This window comes from Ptychodera flava, chromosome 6, assembly GCF_041260155.1.
Source record: "Ptychodera flava strain L36383 chromosome 6, AS_Pfla_20210202, whole genome shotgun sequence".
In the NCBI taxonomy this organism is placed as follows: domain Eukaryota; kingdom Metazoa; phylum Hemichordata; class Enteropneusta; family Ptychoderidae; genus Ptychodera; species Ptychodera flava.
The window spans coordinates 853,577-875,177 of record NC_091933.1 but is presented as its reverse complement, the minus strand read 5'-3'; the positions used below and the strand labels follow the sequence as shown (position 1 = coordinate 875,177).

At 37.5% G+C, this 21,601-nt stretch overlaps 1 protein-coding gene across 1 annotated transcript in view; it reads right to left on the bottom strand.

The window, feature by feature from the left end:
- Window positions 1–2,325: 2,325 nt before the first annotated feature.
- The window catches only part of LOC139134534 (zinc finger C3HC-type protein 1-like), a 37,861-nt gene continuing 18,585 nt past the window's right edge, over window positions 2,326–21,601 (bottom strand). The window contains exons 6-9 of the mRNA XM_070701408.1: window positions 10,788–10,927; window positions 9,478–9,649; window positions 5,672–5,917; window positions 2,326–2,907 (exon numbers count right to left, since the gene is read on the bottom strand). Coding sequence (XP_070557509.1) covers window positions 2,833–2,907; window positions 5,672–5,917; window positions 9,478–9,649; window positions 10,788–10,927 — 633 coding nt within the window. The 3' untranslated portion in view covers window positions 2,326–2,832. The remainder of the gene's footprint in view (window positions 2,908–5,671; window positions 5,918–9,477; window positions 9,650–10,787; window positions 10,928–21,601) is intronic.

Here is a 21,601-nt window from a genome sequence, read left to right as displayed (position 1 = left end):
CTCCTACTGCGATGACTTTATATACATCATTATCAATGCCTTTACCTCTGGTAATTCTTTTTTAAAACTTCTCCTTAGTTTTTGTCTATTTCATTATTCTCAATCAGTTGTAGTAAATTTTTAAACAATACCACATAGATATCAGTTTTTACGTGTAAAATATTAGTTGCCTCTGGTGACTACATTTTGTCGTCTGCCACACAGTTACGCGTGGTTCGATACATAGCGGCCGCCGCGTGTGGTATGCGCGCATACCACGCAGCGGCCACTATGATACTATGTATCAACCGCACCTATCTGTGCTAGTCACCTATGCGAATTCTGGTGGAATCAGCAAACTTTGTTTTTCGGGTTTTTTTGCCGAGTCAGTAGGACTCGGCTTTCTCCCATGGGACATGACTGCTCACCGACGAGAGTGGTACTGCTGTGGCGTACAGCAGCGTCAGCGTAGACTCGTACTCCATAGCTTAGTTGACAATGGCCCCAGTGCCGAACCTTCTATGTTCGGAAGCTGAATTCAGGTGGGCCACCGGAATTCAAACTTTAACTTTTTTGAGGACATGTTTTTATCGATATCTCGCGATCCGCGCGCAGTCGCCATGTCAAATATCGACCGTTGGCATTAAAAAAATGTGTTTTAAAAATGTTACCAAGTGGGAGTGCCTCTTTAAGCAAAGTAAATTTGAAGTTAAGTGAAGTAAAATAGAAAATCTTGTAAAGCCTCATTAGGCTGCATTTTTGTATTGTTTTTGTTTTGTATTACTTTTCTTTTTGTTTTGTTCTATTTTTGTGAGTAAAAATAAAATTTTGTTAAAAAGAGAATTTTATTGCCAAACAAAATAGTTGTTTTTTAAAGAGCATTTAAAGAACATAATGTGAAAATTTCAAAAAATTTGACCCAGCCAGAGTGGAGTTAAATTCTTTGGAACTTTTGAAATTGGGAGGAAAAAGAAGCCAGGAAATCGGATGATTTGCATTCATTTGCATAAATTAACACTTCTTTATCACAAAACTTATGACTGCTTGACAAGGTAAAGGGTGAACCCCACCAACATTTTCATTTTGGGTTAACATATTAATCAAAACTGAATGAATATTTGCAAAAACGTGATTTTTCAGCAAAATATGCTGTTGGGTGCAGCGCCCCCTTAACTGAACCGGAAAGGGGACAACCCATCATTGAACACAAAATAATGCAAAATTACACAAACAAGAAACCAATCTCACAGAAAATCTGACTGATCAAAGTGTACAATTTCTAGTGTCCCATGTTGTCACAATGTGTATGTGTACATCTTTGTATATCTGTATCTGTCTTTCTGTAGACAGATTTTGTTCTAGATATATCATTAGTCACAAGGTCACGCATTTGCTATATACAGTAGGCCTTAGGCCCACACTGTCAAAAGTCAAGTTAGCATTACATTATCATAAGAGACACCAGACAGACTTCATTGAGCTCATCATTCTAAATAAAACATACTTGACACAAGAGTAGGCAAAGCAGTTGCTAGTGGTAGCTCTCAGGGCTTGATAAGCTCTCAATGTGACTTGACAAATGATTTATCGTTTGTATTTGTTGGGTATTCCTTGACATTTGAGACGGTATTAACTGGGCTCATCTGCCCTATACCCTGACATCATCCTTCGTCTATTTTTGAAGACTCCTCCGATTCTTTCCTGACAGCACTGGCATCCATTGTCTGCTTCAATGTCATGATACAAGGACACCCTGGTGGACATAGACTTGCTTTGAAAGCAACTTTTGGGGAAGTGGTTTGGTGTCAGTGGTTGACCAATGTGGGGATATATGACATATTTATACCATGGACAATTTCAATACTACTGGCTACTAACAAACGTTTCCATGATTTCAAGGCTGCTTCAAATAAACTAATCACTGTAGAGACTGTAAAACGTGGGATTGGATGAAATTTTCAGTTTTGTACCTTTGTGGTACTTTGCAGAAAAACACTTGAAAATTGTGAGTTTCATTTAATATCTTGTCACGTCTGCTGAGATTACTTATACTTTTTGTTGAAAACTAAATTCTGAAATGTATGTGACTATATTAAAAATATCTGAAACTTCTGAACATTAAGACTCACTGAAAAACTTGGTATACATTGGAACAATTTGGAACATTAAAATTGGAATATGTACATGCCTTGTCTTTGATTATTTTCAGTTGTGTTGTAGAATTTAGATTGCTGACTTTTGGAATGCTGTGGCTAACTTTTATTTCAATGTCCGGGTGTTGGAACTCTTTGGACATACAAAACACACCATGGTAACATACAAATGTATGGCGACAGGTCATGGTCATGAATTTTATGTATATTTTTATTGTCGGCAAAAGCAAGCTTACAATCAAATGCAATGGTCACAAATTGATAGTAAATAACAAAATTAGAGTTTTACAATAATACCAAAATTGTGGTTTGACTTTTGTAAGGATTTACCAGTTTGGTTCACTCACCTGTTTTTTTCATTAAATAGCACCACTGTGCTGAAATAGCTGTTCAGTGAAACTGTGAGTTACATTTTCATGTTTATAATACAGTTCATATCAATAATCTAGCAGAATATCGACTGAGGTGTTACATGTATGATAGATATATGTTTAAGCTGAAAAACTGCTTGTGGAATTCTGATTCCTTTGCTTTTAAAATGTTCGTTTGACTTGTATCAGGACTGTAACTCTGAAAAGATGGAAGCTTAAAATACATATTTGTGACAGACATCAATCACTACAAAGCTTTGAGATAGCAAGGTATATGCTCTGTGCAATGCAATATCAGTCAATCTTGTATTAACAGTTTGCTTGTGTTGTCAGTTCTGCTTCTTCTCTGATTGGAACAGCTTGAATACCTTCCTTACTGCTTTCCATGCCTGGTTTCTGGGTGTCTGAAACGTGAACACAATTTTTACCATTTACGAAATTATCACAACAACAACTGACGTCAATGATACAGTGCCCCAATTTGATCAGAATGAATGTAGGTTTGGCATATCAAATTTTAAAGCTTTCAGGGGAAGTTTTTTAGAGAAAATGTTTTGGCCTAAAATAGGTGAATCAGAGAAAATATTTGTACATGCTAATTCTAGCACTAATTTAATCATGCTAAATGACTGCCTGCCTGGAGGGCATATTGGATTGGATAACATAATGGCACAAGACCAGTAATTCACTTCCAGGTTTGTTCCCCACAAAGTGCAAACATTTGATTTTGATACATGTATTGGTGCTAGTTTGGTTTTAACTTTAATTTAAAGTATTTTTGTAAAATTTGTCACCTTGAATCAAAGTGCAGACTGTTGTGAAAGATAGCTGTTACATTCTGTGGTAATACAGGGAGTTGTGAGGCCCATGAAAATGATAGCAAAGAGCATGAATTTCAAACACTGCTGGAGGCACTATTTTCACCACTTACCCAAAATTTCTGTGGAGTTACCAACACAATATTTATCAGTAGTCAAGTTGACATTGACCTAACACCTGTCAAGAGGATTTGTGTCACTGAACGTTTAAAACTAGGAAAATTTAGCGCAATGCTACTGTGGTGGCCTATGGGAAATTAATTTGTGGTCTTGTGTCATATATATGCTAGTGTGTTGTCCTTGCACTAAGTTAGACACACATCTTCCAGTCAAGTCTGAGAAAACAGCTGTGGACGGGCAGATGCATGCATATGAGCACGCATGCATGTTATCCAATCCATAAGTCCCCTGTTCCAGACTTTGTCTGGTGGGGACTCAAAACAAGAACATGATACATATCATTCTGCCAAACTTCAGACATCAAAATGGGTCACAGAGGGCTTCATCTTTTTTACGTTTTCTTTTGTAACATATTTAATAATAGTAATAATAACAGAACATCTATGGCAAGACTGTAAATGCGCCATACTTGGGGTATTTACACTCAGGCTTGTGGTTTATTCTGCTGTCTCTGCACAAGCATCTTGCTCATATGGGAACAGCCATAGAACATACTGCAATCACAAAGCCCCTAAGCAGTGTTTCATTTAGGCTGCGCGATTCGCCCTCTTTGGTGGGCTACGCACCGCCAATCGTACAGAGAAGGATCATCGCGCACTGCACTGAGCTGGCTGGCATATCAAATATCATGGGTGTCACACTTTGATACATTTGGTACCTGTTGGCATGGCAACAGGCATTGTATAATGCAGCAAGAACATTTACATGTAAAGGACTAATTTTAGTTTGATTTTGATACATTTTTAACTGTTTCAATAAAATGCTGTTGAAACAATACCATACCGTACGCTAATTTTGCTTATGAAAGCTGGTCAGCCAGTTGAGAGTACGTTCTCTCATTGCCCTAGCTAGATGAGGTTTCTGTGTCACATTATCTCTGTATGATTGAGAAAAGACAAATAGAAGATTTTGTGCTTTGTATGACTGTGCATAACATAATGAAAATAATTCCGGAAGCGCAAATTAGCACACAAAATTGAAAATGGGACTTTACTGAAATGAGTTCAGTTCCGTGAATGGCATGGCATTGTGACGAGACTGCATGCAATGAAAGTCACAACCAAGCTGTGGTGTCAATGGGTTCAGTCTTTGAATTCAATGAACAGACACTGACTTATTTTTCAGGCAAATAAGCCCTTTAGTTAACTGTCAGTGGCAACCAACCTCTCTGTTTGTGATTTTCCCATTGTACAATGGCTGACAAAAGCAATAAGAACGAATCTGACATCTGACATCAAGAAACTCAGCTTAGAAAACACATGGTAGACAGACACCCTAACTTTTTGGTTTTAACTCTACTGAGTCTGCTCACAAGATCACAAGACCAGATAGGTCATTAGAAAAATACTGTCAACTGGTTTGTATAGGGCAATGAAGATCCACACTTTACAGTGGTGAGGGATGATGTAAGCACAGTGAAACATGAGAAACAAGTACCGTACATTATTTTTTTTCAGAAGCTACAAATATGACATTAAACTGGGCCAATAATCGTTTCCATTCAAGGTAATACATTACCAGGTCCATGGGACATTTGAGATTTACAAACTTAAGTAGGACCATCCTGAACCACTGATAGTTAGTGGTGGTACCAGGTGTCCGGAATGGAATAGAGATTTTTTCTTGCTTTGTGTAAGTGCACACAGTTCAGTAAAAAATTGAAAACAAATCCCTTGAAGGTGCAGTGGAAATGGCCAGCTAGCTGTTATTATTATGTTTGTACATTAAGCCCCAAGCAAGCAAACATACAGGATATCTATAAACAAACATGGAGAATACTACAGCATATAGAATTTTTCATGAATATTAAAGAGCTGTCCGCCACTGTTGGAAGCCCTGTACATTCACGACAGTGATACTCAATTTATGTTGACTTTTTAGAAAAATCTTAGAGGATGATGTTTGTATGCAGCCAGCAGCTTGGATTGTGTAAGCAAGTGATTTAAGGCTTGTAGTATGTATATCACAAGTCATGTAAAGACGTGATTATATGTTTCAATTTAATCCCCAAAAATTGTAAAATCCCCCTCCAAAATTCCTGTAGAGGAGGACCAGTCCCCCCAGGTGTAGCCTCCTAGATGAAACACTGCTTAAGTATAGTTAGCTTGCACTATCTCACTGTAAAGTTCTTGTGTTAAAAGCAAAGCTAAACAAACATCCAAAGACATACCTGACAAAGCTGCTCTTTATCACTCGTCCTTTGTTCACTTGCTTTGATAGGACTTGCTGATGGTAACAGGAAACTAAGATATGCCTGCCATCCACAGATGTTTTCCATGCTTTTAGGAGGAGTCTTGAATTCCATACCAAGTGTGTTTGACAATGGGGATGTTTCTGATACAAAGGTTTGTGCTTTCACCATGGGGCACCAAAACCTATGTTCAGTAATAGGATTGAAAAGTTTTGGTTGCACATCCTATTTAAAGAAAAAAAAATAGTATCAATGACTCTGTTCTCCAACTGTGATCATCATACAATGATGTATATATGATTAACATGTATATCCAGTATATTAAATATTTCATGACCAATGCAAGAAAGTTAACACATTAATACGTGCGGCAAAATCACAGCACTACACATCTATTATTGAACAGAACGCTACCAATCAAAATCGTCTCTTCAGAGCTGTCTCCAGCATAACTGGGCAAAAGTCAAATCAACTTCCAACCCACTCAGCAGCTGACAAACTTGCTGAATTATTTAGTGATTACTTTACAGAGAAAATTGTTAACATTCGTAACAAGCTTGACACGTTCAACCCATGTAACCACTTGCCACCAATATAAAAGCAAGTCTCATCAACTTTAGCTTCCTTTCACCCCACAACAGTCGATGAAGTGAGAAAAATCATCAGTGAATCGCCATCTACATCATGTCAACTTGACCCAATCCCAACAGCTTTACTCAAGGGAGCTCTTGATCAAGTTTTGCCAACAATCACCGATATTATCAATTTGTCATGTCATCATGGAATAGTACCTGACTCATTTAAATCAGCTGTTGTAACACCACTTCTCAAAAAGTCTTCACTGGATCCAGAAATACTCAAGAACTACAGACCTATATCTAATTTTAATATCTAAAGTAACGGAGAAAGTTGTTGCAAATCGACTCAACAAGTATCTTACTATCAACTCATTACTTGAACCATTCCAGTCTGCCTATAGAAAGTACCACAGTACTGAAACAGCACTCCTCAGAGTCCACAACGACATCCTCATGTCACTTGATTCGCATCAACATGTCATACTTGTCCTACTCGATTTATCTGCTGCATTTGACACCATCGACCATAACATTCTTCTTGAAAGACTAGCTGATCTTGGCATCAAAGACAACGCCTTGCAGTGGTTCTCATCTTATCTCTCAAACCGATTTCAATCAGTTATCATCAACAGGAAAATGTCAACTCAAAGATTCTACACTTTGGTGGACCCCAAGGATCTGTTCTTGGGCCACTACTGTTTTCACTATATATTACACCTCTGGGTTAATTAATTCAACACAATCTACAGTTTCATCAATATGCCGATGACAATCAACTTTACTTGGCTTTCACTCGAAATGACACCTCCAATGCAGTATCTCGCATAGAAGAATGCTTAGTTGACATCAAGATGTGGATGACTAACAACAAACTGCAGTTGAATGACGGGAAGACAGAAGTCCTCATAATCAAGCCATAAAATGATAATGCCCCAAATCCAATCAACAGCATTCATGTTGGATCCTGTGTAATAACACCAGTTGAAGCTGCCTGAAACATTGGAGCCTTATTTGACAGCAACTTCCAGTATAAACAACATATAATTGCCACTTGACAGAGTATTTCATGCACATCTGGAAAATTGGTCAAATGCGTAAATATGTCTCTGAAGAGACCTGCCTCAAACTAGTTCACTCTGTGTTATCAGCAAAATTAGACTATTGCAATGCACTTCTGACTGGAATACCGTATTTACAACTCAGACTTTTGCAAAAGGCCCAAAATTGTGCCGCTCGTCTTGTTACTCGCTCCAGGAAATTTGATCACATCACATCTATTTTGAAACGACTTCATTGGCTCCAAGTAATCTACAGAATCCAATTCAAAGTCTTGCTTCTTAAAAGCCATCAATGGATTAGCCCCATCATACATCACAGAATTTATTGAACAACATAAACCGCATGTAGATCTCTTCGCTCTAGTTATAAACTGAAGCTGAAAGTCCCGAGAACAAAGCTTAAATCATATGGAGATTGGTCATTCATGTACACTGCCCCTCTTCTATGGAACCAACTTCCAGACAAAGTTTCCTGTGCTCCAACTATTGTGAATAATTCTGTTCAGCGCCAGTGAGCATCCCTGATGGATACCGGTACTAGGGGCTCTATAAATATTGTTATCTATCTGTTATCTATCGCTTAAACACACAAGCTCTGTTACCACAATAATTAAACATTTTATGGGACTTCGTAGCAAGTTGGATAATTTTCAAGCAGCCATGTCACACAAATGATTGGTGGATGATTTTGTCATGAACAAGGAAGACACACGGCTGTAATTGGTTTGAAGTGACAGTTTATGGGCATGGTTGGTATTAAAGGATCGTTTGTGAAGTTTTATTATTATTGCTGGGTTTGAGAGAATGATCCACCAGCTCATCTCTTTTCATTTGACAATCATTTATTGTTCAATTTTATTAGTCTATGGTTGCTAGCAATATGTCTACATAGCCATTGCACAGTTAAAACTAAATAACACCAAAACCAACTCACTATGGTATTGGTATTACTTCTGAATATAGACAAGCAACTTGATCACATTGCCTTGTTATCATCCAAAGAAGTTATCCAAGCTTTCAAGTTAGTTAAATGACATCCCTTTGGTAGCTATTGCTGTTTCTGTTTCAGATACAGTGCCATAACAAGAACATAGTTCTTTTCATGTAATAACACAATGCAAAAATGTAATCAGACTTTCCAATAGAACAAGCTGAAAACATTGATGATGTTATCTTAGGACCATTATGAATTGACACCGAGTTTTGAGTTCAATAAACTATCTAGACATGGTAATACTGTCAATCATTTGTGTAGTAAGATTCACTTGATGTTGAAAGAAGTCATACAATGCTAATGTCTGAAGAATTCAACAAACATTTGTGTTACTTTGGATTTCATTGTTGATCTTGTTGATGTCAAAAAAATCTGAGCTTCATTTATTGTTAGTACCATACCCCCTACCTCTTAATTGATAATGTATAAATGTAAAATAATTGACATACAATTGACATACACACAATATCATATTTTTGTTAGTTGTTTCCAAATTATTTGAATTATCTTCTGAAACATACAGGCTTGAGATTCTTATGATTTCTTTGTTTGGTTTATTTTCTTTGAACTTTACAGAATGTCTTAACAATTTTTGAAAATCGATGTGTACGTGCAAACCAGACACAGTACTACACTCTTGTTGTAGTGGAAACTGTACGCAGTAGGCATGAAAGTACTCTCATCCAAATTACATGCAGAAAGATTTATGCATGCAAATATGAGCCTCCACATTGATGACAGAAGTATAACACCAGGACTAACTTTGTTGAAAGGAAGAATTTGGTAGATTCTGTTAATCTAACTGATATTTACAAATTTTTTAAAAGTACATCTGCACAAAACAGTGAAAAACACTTTGAATAAGATGCCTGCTATTTTCATGTTTTCATTGCAACCAGTAGCTTTGTAATTTGGCAAAAATGTCATCCTAACAACAATAAATAGGTCAAAGTTAAAATGAGTACATCTTAAATTAGTGAATTTATAGACTTAACTTAATTTGCTAAAAGAGGATGCAAGCAAAAGACATGTTTTACAATACGTACATAGAGTACACATGAAAATACTAAAGACGCTTGAGTGTAACTGAAGTTTTGTGCATCAAAGCAATCACCAAAGGCTGTTTGATGATTACCATAATGAACATAGGCTTACCTCAAATTTACTTCTCTTTCTCTTAGGTTCAGTAATTGTATCAGGATCAGGTGACAGACTACTGCCAGCGCTATCATGGTCATTATTTTGCAGTCTAGTAAAGTTCCAAAGTCCAGCTTGTCTATTACAGTGATGACATGTCAGGATGTGGCCCCTCGATGAGTCTCTAGAGCTGTGAGATCAAATTTATTACAATTTTTTAAATCAAATTCTGCCACACCTAAATAACATGACAATGTATTTGTGTCTCTAATCACAGCATTACCCAATTACTGTAAAGCTGGAGGTATGTCCAACGTCCACACACTCAAAATCACCCAAAATTCAAAGACTTTCAAAGACTTTTTCAACAATTTTCAAGAAATTTTTGACATCCAAAATAAATGTACTTAATACATGTGTTTACAAGAGTTGAAGTTAAACTTAATTTTAACTATCTGGATCAGTTAATTACAACCATCTTTAGCCTCTCACTTAGACGACCTTTGTATTTACATTTATTGCATGTATATTGTATTATAAAGTTGACATTCATAAATAAATAAATATCTACTATATAGAGAAAAGCAGCTTTCTTGAGTAACCCTGATTTACAATGGCTGTCTCTCCTCACAATCACCATATGAACTACATGCCCTAGCATAATGAATTAGCTGGAAAATGTATACCAAATATAGCAGGGTGACGTGGAATATTGCTGTCAAGGTACAGAAAATTGATGATAGTAAAGTTGAAATCATCTTTTGCTATATGGCCTAGTGGAAAGATGGCAGATAAGAAGCTGAACAATCTGATTCTGTAGTTTCTTTAATCTGACTCTTCTGTTTGACCAAGCTCTGGATAAATTCTGCTTCACATGAGTACAGGAACAAATCAGCTAGTATGGGGATTCAATTAGTTCCCACAGGTATTCCTGTTTGCTATTTAGCCTCTCACTTTGTCCTCCACATTAAAGAAATATGGTGTCAATGAGAAAGTAAAGCATATTGATGATGTAATTCTCTGTATAAAATGCCTTAGCATTTAATAGTGTCATTCTTAACAAAGTATTTTTGGTAGAAATAAGCTTGATTGATGATGTTTTTTAAGGCGTTGTTTCATTTATTGTGTGGTATAGTGGTGTACATTATAGAAAAATCAAATGTTTTTAACACTGTCCATGCACAAAGTTTGCAGGAAATCTGTTAAGACATGTCTGGTTTAAGATTCTGGATGGACATTTCATGGATGGACAGAATACTATATCTGCAATCCCAAAGACCATTCTGCACAGAGATAGTTTATTAAGTCATTTATATTGATAACAGTACCTTGTATTCCAGCCACAAAGTGATAGCCATATAGCTGTACTGGTAGTGACGGAACTGCAACTGTCATCTTGTGGTTTTCTTTTTTCTTGTGAAATTTCCACAAAGGTATCTTCAACAATATTAATTTTTTCTCCAGAAATCTAGTAAGGGTGAAAATAGAGAAACATACTTTTAATCAAAGTAAAGTTAATTGGTTGGGACAAGAAAAACTGAGGGTGTAGAGTTAACACACATTGATTTGCTGCAATTCAATCAATCAACTACCTAACGCTGTTGACACATCTGTATAATACAGGTCAGTATGATCTGCATATTGACTATGAAGAGCTATGCATAAGGACAGAGGGACACAATCTTATTCCCAGAGACAAATCATATATCAGGGAAAGACATATGGAAGACCGGTCACGACATGCGACATGCGAGTTTTTAAAACTGCGATCTGCGGTTAGGGTTAGGGTTAGGGGTTAGGGTTAGGGTTAGGTTTTCTCTGGTAAAAAGCCTTACTTCGCTCTCAACCCTGGAGATTAGGCCAAGGGAGGGAAAAATTGTAACGGCATAACTTAGGGTTAGTTAGCGTTAGGGGTTAGGGTTATGGTTAGGTCGCAGATCACAGTTTAAAGACGCAGGTTGTGTGTCGTAGGTCGTGACCGGTCTTCCCTACATGTCGGAGTCCTAACGTGGCCGCCATTTCTCCCACGGTGTATCAGTTGTAGAAGTATGCAGAAATAAGCTCGTCTCTACCTCTGTAATCCATCGTTAGGAGGAGAACGAAATGACATGTATGCAAACGTCATATTAGTTTTGCAACCCGCTTGTCGCAGTTTAAGAACTCGCATGTCGCAGTTTAAGAACTCCCTGGTCGCAGTTAAAAAAAAAATCGCATGTCGCATGTCGTGACCGGTCTTCCATAAAGACACTTATTTTTTCATCCACTTGCCCTTCGGGCAAGTCAGGGGTTCGGTTCACTTGCCCGAATTGGAAAACCACTTGCCCAGTATAATTTACGTGTTTGAAAAAAAGCTAAAACATTGGTTTTTCATTTCTCGCACTTTATTTTGAAAATTATGTTATCATGAGAAAATGTCAGACATTCTCATAGGGTTCTCCCCACACTTCTAAGAGTGCTGGATGACTCATTTATATTCCATTAATTACTAAAGCCCCATTAGCTGTATCTTTTAGCATTCTTTATGTGATTTTACTTCTGAACTAAAACAAGTTTTTGGGAATTTGCTCTTTGAGGGATTGGAATACAAGTATTGTTAACTGCCCAGTGAGACTGCATGTGCAATTTTGAACAAGAAATATAATAGATGTGTGCCCAACGTAAAATGGCACCCCATGCAAATATAGCAAAACCAGTGTAAACTGTACATATATGCATTTGAATATTGACGGAAACAACAGAGTAGTCCAATATAATGCATAGTGTTGAATGTTTTCAACTGGGACACATATGCTTTGTTTTCTTTGTAGTATGGTGGGAAATCATAATAATGGTTAAAATGTAAATTACCTGTCCAATTTTTCACAAAAGAATGTTTTGCAAAGCAGTAAAAGACTATATCCTGTAAATGGTTAGAATTTAAAGAAAACAAGAGAAAATAGGAAGCCTTTTTAGGTCAACAAAATTCAAGATTTACAGCTAGTGGGGCTTTCATATTCATAGAAAAAAATTCTAACAGTTCATATGTTTGTATGTTTACTTTCTTGGGGCTTAATATACAAATAATAACAGCCATTTCAATTGTACCTTCAAGGTATTTTTGCAGTTAAAAGTTTTAACTTATCTATACAGAAAGAAAAAAAATCTGTAGCTATAAAGGAATATTTGAAGCTTCTGAAAATAATTTACTTCTTTGTCATGTTTTTACTGTGCTTATATCATACACCAGCCCTATGAAGTTTGGATTACCATTGCACTATACCAGTATCCTATTTTTTTCTAATAACCTAGGTGGTCTTTTTAATGCTCATGCGCAGACTAAATAGAACAAGTCATTGACAATGACATAGTCCCCACTTGTAATAGGAGTATTAGTCTTGAGGGGGCAGGGAAATGAGGTCATTAAGAAGTATCACTAAAGTGTATATGTTCAGATCTATGGACACATAGGTCTATGTCATTGTTCCCAATTTGAAACAAGAGGCATGTCTAAGTTCTCGTTCTACATCGGGAAAAAAGATCAAACCTCTAGCTGTATTGGCCAGCCAAGAAATACATATGTGCATAATAAATGAGGTACAAGATGTGACATCTTAAGGTCTATTATCCTATCAAAATTGAAGCGTAAAGAACTTGTGATTACTGAGTTATGCATATATATGCATATTCAAGGTCTAAGGTCATCAAGGTCACGTGACATTTTGAAAAAAAACATTGTATTGCTAATTAATCCATATATGCCAAAATTCAGACCTCTAGCTCTATTGGCTTGCCCACAATTATATATGGGCATAATTAACGAGGTAAGGCATGTGTTGTCATAAGGTCTCCCATCCTACTAAATATAAAGGACATAGCACTTGTGGTTACTTATTTATTGACATAATCGTGTATTTTAGGTAAAAGGTTATCGAGGTCACATGACATTTTGTCAAAAAATTTCTATCCTATAGTCTATCCCTATATACTAAAAATCATACATTTACCTCTATTGGCTTGTTCAAAATTAGATATGCACATAATGAATCAGGTACAATATGTGGCGTCATAAGGTGTCCCATCATACCAAATGTGAAGGGTGTAGCACTTGTGGTTCCTGAGTTATGGACAAATATGTATATTTGGGGTCAAAGGTCACCGAGGTCACGTGACATTTTGTCAAAAAAATTGTATTGCTAAGTTATCCCTACATACCAAAAATCAGACCTCTAGCTCTATTGGCTCGCTCAAAATTAGATATGCACATAATTAATGAGGAACAATATGTGGCGTCATAAGGTGTCCCATCATACCATATATGAAGGGTGTAGCACTTGTGGTTACTGAGTTATGGACAAATATGTATATTTGAGGTCAAAGGTCACCAAGGTCACGTGACATTTTGTCAAAAAAATGTATTGCTAAGTTATGCCTATATACCAAAAATCAGACCTCTAGCTCTATTCGCTCACTCAAAATTAGATATGTGCATAATTAATGAGGTACAATATGTGGCGTCATAAGTTGTCCCATCATACCAAATATGAAGGGTGTAGCATTTGTGGTTACTGAGTTTTGGACAAATATGTATATTTGAGGTCAAAGGTCATTGAGGTCACATTACATTTTTTCAAAATAATTGTATTGCTAAGTTATCCCTATATACCAAAAATCAGACCTCTAGCTCTTTTGGCTCGCTCAAAATTACATATGCGCATAATTAACGAGGTACAATATGTGGCGTCATAAGGGGTACCATCATACCAAATATGAAGAGTGTAGCACTTGTGGTTACTGAGTTATGCACAAATATGTATATTTGAGGTCAAAGGTCATTGAGATCACTTGACATTTTGTCAAAAAAATTGTATTGCTAAGTTATCCCTACATACCAAAAATCAGACCTCTGGCTCTATTGGCTTGTTCAAAATTAGATATGCACATAATGAATCAGGTACAATATGTGGCGTCATAAGGTGTCCCATCATACCAAATGTGAAGGGTGTAGCACTTGTGATTACTGAGTTATGGACAAATATGTATATTTGAGGTTAAAGGTCACCAAGGTCATGTGACATTTTGTCAAAAAAACTGTATTGCTAAGTTATCCATATATACCAAAAATCAGACCTCTAGCTCTATTGGCTCGCTCAAAATTAGATATGCACATAATTAATGAGGTACAATATGTGGCGTCATAGGGTGTCCCATCATACCATATATGAAAGGTTTACCACTTGTGGTTACTTAGTTATGGACAAATATGTATATTCGAGGTCAAAGGTCACCAAGGTCACATGACATTTTGTCAAAGTGTCTGAGATATCTGCGTGAACGGATGGACTCACGGACTGACATGACCCAATCTATGAGCCCCCTGGACTTTATCTGTGGGGACTAAAACTGTGTCACTGCATCCTTTTTGCAATATGAATACGATGAGAAACTAAATTTTTATTTATCTTGGCCTTATACATGGGAGCCTATGTACTGCCTTATAGATGGGAGTCTATGGACTGCCTTATACATGGGAGTCTATGGACTTCCTTATACATGGGAGTCTATGGATTGCCTTATACATGGGAGTCTATGGACTGCCTATACATGGAGTCTATGGTCTGCCTTATACATGGGAGTCTATGGACTGCCTTATACATAGGAGTCTATGGTCTGCCTTATACATGGGAGTCTATGGTCTGCCTTATACATGGGAGTCTATGGAGGTGAAAACTAAAAAGTCCTCTACCACGGCCAAATTTGATCGCATTGTGAAACAAATCGACGTGCATCTGTATGAGGTATGGTACTATCCTTGTACCAAGTTTGAACGAAATCGCTCAAGGCGTCTCTGAGATATCTGCGTGAACGGACGGACGCACGGACGGACGGACGCACGGACGGACGCGACCAAACCTTTAAGTCCCCCCAGACGGTGTCCGTGGGGACTAATAAACCATTTATTTTATTTACTCCGATCAGTAAGAGCATGAAGAAAGGAGAGAAAATGATAGAGAAAACAGTGTGAAAATCTCAGTAATACTTTATGGGTCGCCTGTGCTTATACATGGGAATCTATGGACTGCCTTATACATGGGGGTCTATGGAGGTGAAAACTAGTGTGAAAATCTCAGTAATACTTTATGGGTCGCCTGTGCTTATACATGGGAGTCTATGGACTGCCTTATACATGGGGGTCTATGGAGGTGAAAACTAAAAAGTCCTCTAACATGGCCAAATTTGATCGCATTGTGAAACAAATCGACGTGCATCTGTATGAGGTAGGGTACTATCCTTGAACCAAGTTTGAACAAAATCGCTCCAGGCGTCTATGAGATATCTGCGTGAACGGACGGACGCACAGACGCACGCACGCACGCACACACGGACGGACGCACGGACATGACCAAACCTATAAGTCCCCCCGGACGGTGTCCGTGGGGACTAATTAAAACCAACAACCTAAAGCGTCAGTGTTTTTCAATGTGTCTTGAAAGCTAAATTTCTCGATGTCAAACTCGCTCCAATTGCTTCTTGACAGTCATTTTAGAATGGGAAAATTCACAAACAGAGAGGTTGGTCGCCACGGACAAGTAACTTTTGGCTTATTGACCTGAAAATTAAGTCAGTGTCCATTGAAAATTCAAAGACTGGACCCGTTGACACCAAAGCTTGCTCATGACTTCATTGCATGCGGTCTTGCCACGATGCCACTCACTGTCACTCAACAAGTTAACATTGAAGAGTACGTTTTAGTAAAAGTCCAATTTTTTGTGGTGATTTTTCACCACTGGACTTTATTTTTACATTATTATAAACGTTCATACAAAGCACAAAAACCGCGGTGTGTTTCTTTTTTTACCGTATCGACATATTGTGAGACGCCGTAACCTCACAGTCGATGCAATGAACTTTGGTGAACGTACACTCCACCAGCTGAACAGCTTTTTCATATGCAAAATCAGCGTACGGTAATTTACCGGTACCGGTGATATTGTTTGAACTGCATTTTATTGACAGAGATTATATGATTCTTTTCGTCAACTCTTCATGCAATTTTATGAAAAATCTTATGGAAATGTTCACAATGACATAATATGATTACTTTTTGTTGTTTAAGTCCGTGTTCCCTCACCAGAAAATCGCTCTCGTGAATTCGATTTGGTAATTATTTTTTTCACTTGTCCCGTCGGGCAAGTGGCGTCGGAGGTTCACTTGTCCGAACGTGACTTTCACTTGCCCCGGGCAATCGGACAACCCTTAGTGTCTTTCCCTGTATATCTATACAGAATACTGAATTCTCTTTCTCATAGAATAGTGGGTGGTCAAACGAATGGAGCAGTCAAATTGATAGAGTGATTACGGTATGTAATGACCAGGCTATTGATGAATTTTGGGAGATTTGAAATCAGGTGAAACTTGGTTGAAAAATTATGTGCCCCAGCAGCCTGCACTCAGATTCTGTTGCTCCTGTATGGAATGTTCCATAGCTTTAGCGGGGCGTACAGATCCATCAGAAAACCACCACAACAGCTATGGACCCACAGCAACTAGCAGCCAAGCTTTGTATACCTACTGAGGGTAAAGTCAAACCACTAGTATTTCAACCGTAATTTAGAACAAATGTTCCACAAAGTTCAATGACATAGTACTGTGACCACATGACTTTTGGGGCAGTGTGTTGCCCTTGTTCAATACATTGTTGTCTTAATTTTTTGAACTGTTATTACGACCCTGTTGAGAAACATTTTCGTTTGTAACACAGTTCATTCACCAATGGCCCAGAAACAACTACCGTACTTATCTGAGTATAAGCCCTTGCTAGTGTACAAGCCCCACTCATTTCAGAGGATTTTTGAAAATGCTGCGCATCTGTGTGTAAGCCCCTACCCTAATTTAACTCAAATAAGGAAAGGTTAAGAGAGAATAAGGGGTTGTTGTAGTCAGTAAATTTACTTTTCAGATTAAAGGAACTATTAAAAGATGTTTAAACAATGGGACATTGAAATTCCAGTGACACTGTGACAGTATGTTTTTCAAGTACTTATCATTCTGTGACCCTCCATCCAGACCTTCATCCCCCCATTACCTAAATATAGAATAGTCTCACTCTGTTCCCCAATTATATATTTTAATTCATGTCCACAATGTTGGATTTAATCATCTAATAATGCAATTTCATTTATTAGAAGGAACTATCCTTTCATCTGTTAAGAGTTTTCACTGGTGACTATTATAATTTTCACCTCGATGTTGTTGTTTTTTTTCAAAACTCAGACTGTTTGATTTTGGAAAGTTCCATTGCGTTTACATGCAGTCAATGCACATGATGCATACCAGTTAAAGGGAAACCTAAGTCCAGCGACATTGACCGTTTATCCCTTCCAAAATCACCCTTGAGTAAAATGCAGCTCAAATTTGCAACATAATTGCTCGCGCTGACGACTATGGCGCGACGAAAAGAGAAGTCGAAGTAGACGACATTTATGAAAATGAGCTCGGAATCCCATGGGCGCGAAAGGGCTCATGGGAGAAGCGTGCGTGACGTCATGGGCGATACAGACGATTGTAGCTTGCAGCTGGAGGAGTACCGTGAACGGTTCAGCGCGTTCGTAAGACGACTCTGGAGAGTTTGGACAGCGATATTTCTGACATCGAGTATTACTTTTCCCCGACTGAAATCAAACCATACTAATTTGAACCAAGATATGTAATAATGGGAAAGCATTTCCACACATCGTTCATAATTCCGCGGAGGGAGTCATAGTGCTTGTACAGACCCCGAACTGGATTAGAGACACTGAGTGACTCTGTAATCCTTCAGCGCTACGTTTCTAAAACAGAGTTTTCTTTATCAGTCGCTTAAAATTATTTTTTGGTTCGTGAATGATACGTAAGTCGAGCTTGGCCAGATCTTTAAGGTTGCGAAATCTTCGATATATATCGGAAAATATTTATTCGCAATTTGACAAATGTATAGTGTCATCTATTTTTCGAAGTTGGTGTCGAACTTAGGAAGTCGGGCTAACTCAGATCTACAAAGTGATGAAATCTCCGATATAATGGATATTTGCCCGCTATTTAAAAAAATAGTATTGTCTATATTGTTGTAAAGAATGTATTTCATACAAGACCAGCCAAAACTGTCGATGATGTCCGATATGTCCTCTGTTCAAATCCCTATCGCCAAGTAAAAATGTATTACATGTAAGAAAATGAATGTAATTCGTGCAAGGCCCTCCCCAACTCACGGTGATATCCGATCGACCCTCTCGACGAAGTTCCGATTGTAGTGTATGAAAGTTCGTGTGGAAATTTAATGAAAAAAATGCTTTGCATGTAAAAAATGTATTTCGTGCATAAATAAATATAATAATGTAAAACATACAGTATAGTATTCTTGACTACCGGCCACGGATGCTATGAACAAAGAGTCGGACAGCGGTGGTCGGGTGGTCAGATCTGTTAGGCACGTGGTGAAATCTCCGATATACATCGGATATTTACCCACAACTTAACAAAGTATCGTCTAGTATATCAGAGTTAATGTCCTAAGTCGCCGATATTTATGGGATAAATATCCGTGATTTCGCAGACCCGGCGTGCCGACACAGTGCACGTAAATCTAGTATCGTCTGGTATCGATATTAGCCTAGGAGTCTCGGCGCAATTGATATTTATTGGGTAAGTATAATATCGGCGATTTCTCAGACCCGGCGTGCCGATCGAGACACATCATTCTCGACCGCGGACCATCCGGGTACTTGCGGATTCTTACGTCATTTTTGCGTCACAGTGCCGTTGGAAGTTCGAATTTTTCAACCACCAAAGAAATATTCAAAGTTTCAATATACATAAATAACATAACTTTACTTCTGCTTTTTTCCACACAATTTCTGTATCATTCGCTCTTCTGTATCGTTTGATCTCTCATTCACCTCGCTTGTATGCGTCTTCTACTGACGTCTCTCCGCGGTCGAGAATAGGCAAGAAGTCATTCCAGTATCTTGTAATATCAATATAACCAGGTGTAGTCACGAAATTGCCTATATTTATCGGGTATATAAGGGCGATTTCGCAGATCCGGGCTGTCGAGACGAGAGACGCTTTGTGCAGTTTCGTCTTCGGATTTTAGTGTCCCGAAATCGCCAATATTAACATAGTAGGCTGACTCAGCATGTCAAGATGCGAACCGCATTGTGTAGTATAGTTTTGTATCGGTACAGAATCCCGAAATCCCTTATAAAGCAATCATCATGAAAGAAGTAGAACATAACTTTGTATCTTTTAGAGATTTTAGAACTCGCCCAACTTTCTGTTTTCGAAAAAGCTGTTTCGTGGGACGACGATAAAAGCTGACTCCGTTTGTTCTTCCTTGAGTGATTTTTGCACTCAACTGCACAACAGTAAATTCATTTTTTATGCTACTGAGCATTAAAGAGTCGTAACGTGCAGAACTGCACTGCTGCAGTCATAGACTCCAATGCTTTGGTAAAGCGGTCACACATGTTCGTGTATCGCCGATGACGTCACGCACGCTCCTCCCATGAACCCTTTCGCGCCCATGGGATTCCGAGCTCATTTTCATAAATGTCGTCTACTTCGACTTCTCTTTTGTCGCGCCGTAGTCGTCAGCGCGTGCAATTATGTTGCAAATTTGAGCTGCATTTTACTCAAGGGTGATTTTGGAAGGGATGAACGGTCAATGTTGCTGGACTTAGGTTTCCCTTTAACTATGATGTTCAATGGCAGCATGATGACATCTTTCTTTCAAGTTTATTTTAATTTCAACAGATGATTCAAGCAAAATATCACCAAAATGTGACTTCAGTATCCAGGGACCATGAAATCAGTTCGATTTGAAACAGCTTTATAAAATACTATGTTAGTTAAGTTGGAAATCATTGCTGAGTTTTGATTTCTTTTGTTGATGGTTGTCCATCAGTATTGATGTGATCATGGCATGCCAATGCAGTTCATCAAGATCGTGGGATTACAAATCTTTTTTGTCAGTTTTAATGTCTTTGGATGTAAGTCAATTTTTGAATGTAATCGAAAATTTGAGTAGTGTTTAATAATTGTGCATAAATTCGCATAAATTAAGCCTTTTTACTGACAATTATTGTTATTTTTCTTTAACAGTAAGATTTATATGTGAGGATGACATTACGACAAAAAAATCAATATGTCACCAGATTAATTTGACAGCTAGAAGGATTAGAAATACACCCACTTTATCCCATTCGAATGACAGAAATTATGAATCTTCTGTAAGTGTTACCCAACCTGATATATTTACTTTCAGTTCCTTTCTTGAAATGATACAGTTGTTTTATTTACATGTGAACCAAATTGAATAATAAATGAAAGTTTTAGTTATTTTTCCGGTGAAAATGTGCGTAAGAATTTAAATTATCACTCCTCAGGCCTTCCAAAACAACAGTTAAAGCTGTTGCAAACTTAAATGTAATGACCATGCCTTTATCCATACTTTGTAGAATTATTTAGATTTCCAATCCAACAATTTTGTTTGTTTTCACACACTATATGCATCAAATAAAAAAATTGGGGTCACCAGCCTATTTATAATGCTAAATCGCCTAACATCACCCCTCCCCATATGTGAAATGGGAAAAATTACTATTTGATAAGAAATATGTCCTTTTCAAATTATTTTGTAGGGATTTTTAAATACTTTGTAAATATATCGACATTCAAACATTTAAAACTTACAACTCTAATATAATATAATGACCATTCAATCATCACTAACAAATGTCCGCTTCGGACTAATAAAGGCAGCAATTGAGAATTTTAAATCGAAACTTGCCACAATATGGACATATCTATGTATATTATTGTGCACTGTAGTTGAGCCAAGTTTAAAGTTTAAATAAAGTCAGCTATTAAATTTCAGTTAAGTGGCTCTGAACAGAAAAAGTTTCAAAACATAGTGACCATCTGGTGGCCTATTGGAATATCTCTCTAACTAAATACATTATCTTCTTGTGTGTTGTACATGTGCCAAGTGTGAATGCAAACAGATGAAGCATGTCTGTTGATAGCTCTACACATAAACAACATTACAACAAATGGAGTTAAAAAAGGTGAGGTAACAGAATTTATCGTTTGCTGTTACACAATGAGGAAGTGCTTGCACAATCTAAAA